We start from the raw sequence: 7,902 nt of genomic DNA on the forward strand, positions 1-7,902 counted from the left end.
CATACTACTATAGTAGCTTACTGTAGCAGTCTGCGGTGCTGCTGAGCTGACAGTGTCCAGCAGGTCCGTCATCAGTCATTACATAATAAATATATATACCTGTCCGGCTGCAGTACTAGTGATATTATATATACATATATATTGATTTCATCTCATTATCATCCAGTCTATATTAGCAGCAGACACAGTACGGTAGTCCACGGCTGTAGCTACCTCTGTGTCGGCACTCGGCAGTCCATCCATAAGTATACTAGTATCCATCCATCTCCATTGTTTACCTGAGGTGCCTTTTAGTTGTGCCTATTAAAATATGGAGAACAAAAATGTTGAGGTTCCAAAATTAGGGAAAGATCAAGATCCACTTCCACCTCGTGCTGAAGCTGCTGCCACTAGTCATGGCCGAGACGATGAAATGCCAGCAACGTCGTCTGCCAAGGCTGATGCCCAATGTCATAGTACAGAGCATGTAAAATCCAAAACACCAAATATCAGTAAAAAAAGGACTCCAAAACCTAAAATAAAATTGTCGGAGGAGAAGCGTAAACTTGCCAATATGCCATTTACCACACGGAGTGGCAAGGAACGGCTGAGGCCCTGGCCTATGTTCATGGCTAGTGGTTCAGCTTCACATGAGGATGGAAGCACTCAGCCTCTCGCTAGAAAAATGAAAAGACTCAAGCTGGCAAAAGCACCGCAAAGAACTGTGCGTTCTTCGAAATCCCAAATCCACAAGGAGAGTCCAATTGTGTCGGTTGCAATGCCTGACCTTCCCAACACTGGACGTGAAGAGCATGCGCCTTCCACCATTTGCACGCCCCCTGCAAGTGCAGGAAGGAGCACCCGCAGTCCAGTTCCTGATAGTCAGATTGAAGATGTCAGTGTTGAAGTACACCAGGATGAGGAGGATATGGGTGTTGCTGGCGCTGGGGAGGAAATTAACCAGGAGGATTCTGATGGTGAGGTGGTTTGTTTAAGTCAGGCACCCGGGGAGACACCTGTTGTCCGTGGGAGGAATAGGGCCGTTGACATGCCTGGTGAAAATACAAAAAAAATCAGCTCTTCGGTGTGGAAGTATTTCACCAGAAATGCGGACAACATTTGTCAAGCCGTGTGTTGCCTTTGTCAAGCTGTAATAAGTAGGGGTAAGGACGTTAACCACCTCGGAACATCCTCCCTTATACGTCACCTGCAGCGCATTCATAATAAGTCAGTGACAAGTTCAAAAACTTTGGGCGACAGCGGAAGCAGTCCACTGACCAGTAAATCCCTTCCTCTTGTAACCAAGCTCACGCAAACCACCCCACCAACTCCCTCAGTGTCAATTTCCTCCTTCCCCAGGAATGCCAATAGTCCTGCAGGCCATGTCACTGGCAATTCTGATGAGTCCTCTCCTGCCTGGGATTCCTCCGATGCATCCTTGAGTGTAATGCCTACTGCTGCTGGCGCTGCTGTTGTTGCTGCTGGGAGTCGATCGTCATCCCAGAGGGGAAGTCGTAAGCCCACTTGTACTACTTCCAGTAAGCAATTGACTGTCCAACAGTCCTTTGCGAGGAAGATGAAATATCACAGCAGTCATCCTGCTGCAAAGCGGATAACTGAGGCCTTGACAACTATGTTGGTGTTAGACGTGCGTCCGGTATCCGCCGTTAGTTCACAGGGAACTAGACAATTTATTGAGGCAGTGTGCTCCCGTTACCAAATACCATCTAGGTTCCACTTCTCTAGGCAGGCGATACCGAGAATGTACACGGACGTCAGAAAAAGACTCACCAGTGTCCTAAAAAATGCAGTTGTACCCAATGTCCACTTAACCACGGACATGTGGACAAGTGGAGCAGGGCAGGGTCAGGACTATATGACTGTGACAGCCCACTGGGTAGATGTATGGACTCCCGCCGCAAGAACAGCAGCGGCGGCACCAGTAGCAGCATCTCGCAAACGCCAACTCTTTCCTAGGCAGGCTACGCTTTGTATCACCGCTTTCCAGAATACGCACACAGCTGAAAACCTCTTACGGCAACTGAGGAAGATCATCGCGGAATGGCTTACCCCAACTGGACTCTCCTGTGGATTTGTGGCATCGGACAACGCCAGCAATATTGGCCCTCATTCCGAGTTGTTCGCTAAGTTTTTCGTTCGCACAACCTATCAGTAAAGTTGCGTTAATGTAGTAAATTTGCGAACATCCGCCCCCAACGTATTTTTGCTCATTCGCACGCATTATTACACAAAGTGGGCGTACGCCAAATGACATCGCAGCAATGCGAAATCCTCGCAGCAATGCGAACCCATCGCATTAACACATACTTCTTCGTAAAAATACTAAGTTGTAGTAGATTTACACATTTTTCAGTTAAAGTGCTCACTTTTGCTGAGAAACGCAGCACAATTTGTTTTTATACTATTAAGTGGACTAACACCTTCCAATTAAAAGTCCACAAGCCCTCCTCAATAACAAATCCAATTAGTGAATGATTTGAAATGTTCATGATCAATTAAGTATTTGTTTAAATACCTGAAGTGCACTTTGTAGCCATAAAAGAGCCTCCTTTTATTTACATGTTTAATCTAAATATAGATGTTTGCAATGTGCTTGGTCTAATGTGTTTTCTGAATTTATTAAAGTAGAGTTTTTGTATGTGAATGAAGGTGTTTGCATGTTTATTTAGCCAATAACATGTTTTATTTTGTGTTTTAAAATAACTTACGTTAGATGTTTGAAATGTTTAAGGTAAAAAATGTTTGTTCTGCAATCTGCTGTTCCTTTATTGCATTAATAAATAATAAAGAGCCGCTGAAGTATTTAAATTTAGTAGTTTATTTATTTTTTTTACTGTAAAAATGATAATATCCTTTTTTTTTTATTTTTTTAAAATCACAAAATTAACAAAATTTTTCCATTGCGTCCACAAGACCCAACAAGGCCTGGAGATGGAGCCTCATGTTGGAAACAATCTCCTGCAACGATGTGGGATCTCCAACGGCAACATCTGAAATTAAGAGATAACATAAACATTACTAACTTACTCACATTGCTTATTATCCAAGCAAGGCACAAAGCACACTTTAATGCAGGCAGGTCCAAACTGCATCCCTCAAGCTTGTGTGAAACTACATATACCAGCATGCGTTGACTCCGTTTTGGGGCCAGGGAATGCCAAACCTGTGTCAGGGCATGCTGGGATGTGTAGTTTCTCAACAGTTGCAGTTGCGCAGTTTGGACAGGCCTGCTTAATGGCAAAGTTGATACATCATGGCTGTTTTATGGTACAATCATTAGCAGAAAAACACACAAGCCTGCTCAGGCTTTTTTTGTTACTTATTACAGTTTTCTTGACCATGGGCTACATTTACTACTATGTGAGTTCATTTTAAGATGTAGCGTCGCCCATAGCAAACAAGCCAAAATAAGATTATTATCTTGTAGAAGTGGTTCCCCAATTGTAAAGATTAATTGTATTGGTTGTTATGGGCGACATCCCATGTTAAAGATAACTTCCATCTTCGTCACTGTTACACCATGTTGGCATTCATTCTCATCTTTTTTTTATTTTTATTTTTTAAGGGGTTTGGTCCTGCCTCATCACACTGCATATCAACATCTTCAGAAGGCCAACATATCATAGCATTCCCACACTCCCTGAAAGCTGCCCTTACTAAATAAGTGCAAACAGGTTTGACTTGAACAATTAGTCATTTTGTGAATGTAACTTTCACACCACAAATCAGTGTGTCATTAGGCTGCATAACAAAGTGAAGCATGTGATTTGTAAGTGCAAATATTAAGACTACACAGGCACAAGTGTAAAAGACCAACAACATACTAAACTCCACTCAGGTCTAACTGTTTACCAGAAAATCTAACACATATAAACCCTGTTGTCCTGGCAACCCTGGCTACCTAATGAGTGTCAACCTAGAGTGGACACACAAAACATTGCACACATACACACTGTACATATAATGACACTCACAAATATGTAAAGGCAACATGTACACCATGAAGAAAAACACAAATATTTGTCCTTGGCCCAAGAATTCAAACAGTACAACACTGCATGTTTTGTCATTGTAAGTGTAAGTGGGTAATAATTTGTTAAAAATTTTTCAAAAACTTACTTTCCACGGCAACATGAAGACTCCCTGAACGGTCTTCAGGGGCTTCCTCTGCCCATTCACTGGGTGGGGATGTTGGCTGGATGGGGGAAGGCGGCTGGATGGGGGAAGGAGGAGGGATTGGGGAAGGAGGAGGGATTGGGGAAGGAGGCTGGATGGGGGAAGGAGGCTGGATTTGGACTGCAATTTCAGAGGGGGGGTCTGATTGAGAGGGCGAGGGGGGCGGAGAGAAAGTTAATGCAATAGAGGGTGAGGGGGGTTGAGATGGTGATGTAGAAGTTGAAGGAGAAGGGGTATGGGAAGGAGGAGAAGGGGTCCCAGAAAGAGATGGAGAGGTGTGGTGAGAAGGGGAGTGGAAAGTGGAGTGGGCCAGGGAAGCTGAGGGGGACTGGGAAGCTGATGGGGACTGGGAAGATGAGGGGGACTGGGAAGATGAGGGGGACTGGGAAGCTGAGGGGGACTGGGAAGCTGAGGGGGACTGGGAAGCTGAGTGGGACTGGGAAGGGGAGGGGGACTGTGAAGGGGAGGGGGAGTGAGAAGGGGAGGGGGACTGGGAAGGGGAAGGGGGCGGAGAGTTGTGCCGTTGTTGTTGTCCTATAATGATATTATTGACAACATTTAGTTTACATGAGAAATTACATAGTAAACACTTTGAATTATCAATGTTCTGTTCCATGTAAAATTCAGTGTTTATAAAAATAGAAAAGCAAACATGTTAAGATCCTCTTCATGTTGGCCACAGCAAACAAAATGAGTCCAAACTTTTACTTTGAAGCTCATTCCTTAATCTAGTCCATTGAGTCATAGTGATTGGTCTAGGCAACATCACCAGATCACTATTCAAGGCACCTTATTATATAGCCAGCACTGATCAAGTATTTGTGTACAGTTTCCTGGCTGGTTCTTATTTCTTGAAAACATGCACTTGTTTGGTGACAGTTTGCTACAGTCAGTACTGTTTGCCCTAACCACACACACTGTCCTATTTTCCAAAAAAGGACACTCAAGGTTGCAATTAGCCTACCACTTAGTGTAAATTGTGGGTAATTCCAAGGGGATTACAGCAGGAATATAGTTTGCAATTGGCCAGAACCATGTGCACTGCAGGGGAGGCAGATATAACATGTGCAGAGAGAGTTAGATTTGGGTGGCTTATTTTATTCTGTGCAGGGTAAATACAGGCTGCTTTATTTTAACGCTGCAAATTATTTTGCAGATTGAACACACCCCACCCAAATCTTACTCTCTCTGCACATGTTACATATGCTTCCCCTGCAGTGCACATGGTTTAGCCCAATTGTTCACTAAATTCCTGCTGCAATCAACTTGGAATTTCCCCCATTAGCACAATTTATGCTAATAATCTTATGTAATGTAACTTACTTCGTGTATGCATAGTTCGGATTTGCTGGCGGATCTCCGCCAACAGATCGGGAGTCCTCCTGCGGAGATCACTCCACCTCCTCTCAAGTTGTATGATTGTCCGCCTGCTGCGGATGCGAGTCCGCAGCAGGCGGCGGACCTCCGCGTAGGCCTCGCGCTTCACCCGATTGGGGATGAATCGCCCAACGCGGCCTACGCGGCGGTCCATCACCGCAACCAGCACGCGGAGCTCCCGCCTGGTGAACGGTGCTGCACGCATCATGGCAATGGCGTTTTCCTTATTTGGGCATATATTTATAGTGTCTGTTAGCATGTGATTGGTCCAAAATCTATGTTGTCATTTCTAATAACTTTATTGATCTTTGCAATGCTGTGAAGAGCAGAGTGTTATTTCGCACGAGCGGAAATACGCATTCGCAGAAGCAAATATTTATCATAAACAAAATTTAAATAAAAACACAGACACAGAGACACAGTTTATTTAAAATTACTATACATATCTGTGTACTCACCACAGTTCGTGTGATCATTCAGCTGGACAGTCACAAAGTGGGAAACATTGAGTATCATTTGTTTGTGTGTTTGTTTACATAATCAGGATTTGAGGATATAAAACAAATAAGGACACTATTTAGCAACATTACATTATTTGGATTTCTAACTAAACATTGTAAACTTAACGTGTTTGCGGAATTTGACGCCAACAAAAATTACCCATTCAAACACAACAAAAGCCTTACACAATCACTTTACAATATCATACAAAATGTCATCATTGTTAAAAAAACATAAGCATACTGTGTTTTAAAATTTATAAAACTAGAAAATATCAAAACACTATACCTGAAATATTCGGCAACAATCCTTGCCCTCACTTGGCTCCCCCTCCGTGTAACACTCCCCCCACCGAAATGTCGAACAACCCCTGGCTCCTCATCAGGCAATTCCTCTGCCTGAGGAAGCTCTACACTACTCCTTACCGCGATATTATGTAGTATTGCGCACAGGACCACTATTTTACTTGCCATCTCCGGCGAATACATGATGTCGCCACCAGTGCGGTGGAGCACACGAAACCGCCCTTTAAGGACACCAATTGTGCGCTCCACCAGCTGCCTAGTGGCAGTAAGCGCGGAGTTAAATGCCATCTGTGGTCCTGGCCTGGGATTACGGTAAGGAGTCATGAGCCAGGGGGTGCAAGGATATCCACGGTCTCCTGTTGGAAGAGAAGGCAAAATTTAGAAATATTAAATTTGTCAAGTTACTTTTTTTAGTAAAAAATATTTGAGCAACAACTCACCCAATAACCACATGTCTGCTCGTTGACTTGATCTTAATCTCTGCCATATCCCTGATTGTCTAATGACATATGCATCATGTGAACTTCCAGTAAATTTTGCATTCAGGGAAAGGATCTGGAGGGATGGCCCACAAACAACCATTACATTCAGAGAATGAAACAGTTTCCTGTTTCTATAAATTTCTTCATTATGTCTTGGTGGCTGAATAGCAACATGTGTGCCATCCACAACCCCAATAACATGTGGGAAGCGACTACCACCTTCCTCAAATTGCCGCTTCACCACATCTAGGGCACCAACATCCAAAGGCATATCAATGAATTGCTTCACCCGCTTTAGGAAAGCCTGGCAGACACGCCGCAGGACCTTACTGAACTGGCCCTGCGACATGCCAACCAGGTCTCCCACAACATGCTGATATGAGGCTGTAGCCAAAAAATGTAACACTGCAAGGAATTGTGTCAATGGTGGTATTGCTGTAGGATACCGAATTTCAGACTCCAGATCACTCTCTATTATGGAGAGAGTGTCTAGGATTAGATGTGGTGGCAGCCTGTATCTACGCACCACCACATCATCTGGCATACCAAAAAGCAGGACACGGGTTCGGAAAATTGGTGGCCTAGCACGCCTCCGTTGCCTTGGTTGATGAGGAGCCGGCTGTGGTTGTGGGGCTGGCGGTTGGGGTGGGAGTGCTGGCGTGGGTTGGGGAGGTAGGGCTTCTGCAGCAATAAATATTGACATAACACACTTTTTTGAAAAAGAAAAAAAAACGAGGTGAAAAATACAAAAACAACTTATAAAAAATATTCAAACAATAAATGTTGTAAAAAATGTTGGGGAAACTTACTGCAGGAGCGTACATTTTTTCTGTGTTGAATTCATGGCCAAAATGTGAAATTAATAAAAAATAAAATTTAAAAAATATGTTATTTTTAAAAATAATAAAAAAAACAAAAAAAAACATTTCTGAGCATCAAATACATCACAAACACCAATTAAAAAAACAAACAAAAAAAAAAAAACATTTAGTAGCTAGTCCAGGAAACACAAACACTACTTTGCAGATCAATTCTGGGAAACAAAAAATCTATTTTAGACA

At 43.3% G+C, this 7,902-nt stretch overlaps 1 protein-coding gene across 2 annotated transcripts; it reads right to left on the bottom strand.

Annotated features, from left to right (window-relative positions):
* Nucleotides 1-4,320: 4,320 nt before the first annotated feature.
* On the bottom strand, nt 4,321-7,668 carry LOC134943352 (putative nuclease HARBI1). Of its 2 annotated transcripts, XM_063932246.1 has the most exons (5): nt 7,651-7,668; nt 6,800-6,914; nt 6,343-6,715; nt 6,012-6,033; nt 4,321-4,710 (listed from the first exon to the last, which is right to left on the bottom strand). In XM_063932246.1, exons 1-4 carry the CDS (start codon nt 7,663-7,665, stop codon nt 6,030-6,032), a joined length of 507 nt encoding a protein of 168 aa, XP_063788316.1. In that variant the 5' UTR covers nt 7,666-7,668; the 3' UTR covers nt 4,321-4,710; nt 6,012-6,029. The 2 variants fall into 2 exon arrangements, with proteins under 2 accessions (XP_063788316.1, XP_063788315.1); XM_063932245.1 differs by lacking the exon at nt 7,651-7,668 and having other exon boundaries at nt 6,800-7,138.
* Between the last annotated feature and the right edge of the window lie 234 nt (nt 7,669-7,902).

The sequence above is a fragment of the Pseudophryne corroboree genome, chromosome 7 (genome assembly GCF_028390025.1).
Source record: "Pseudophryne corroboree isolate aPseCor3 chromosome 7, aPseCor3.hap2, whole genome shotgun sequence".
Lineage (NCBI taxonomy): Eukaryota > Metazoa > Chordata > Amphibia > Anura > Myobatrachidae > Pseudophryne > Pseudophryne corroboree.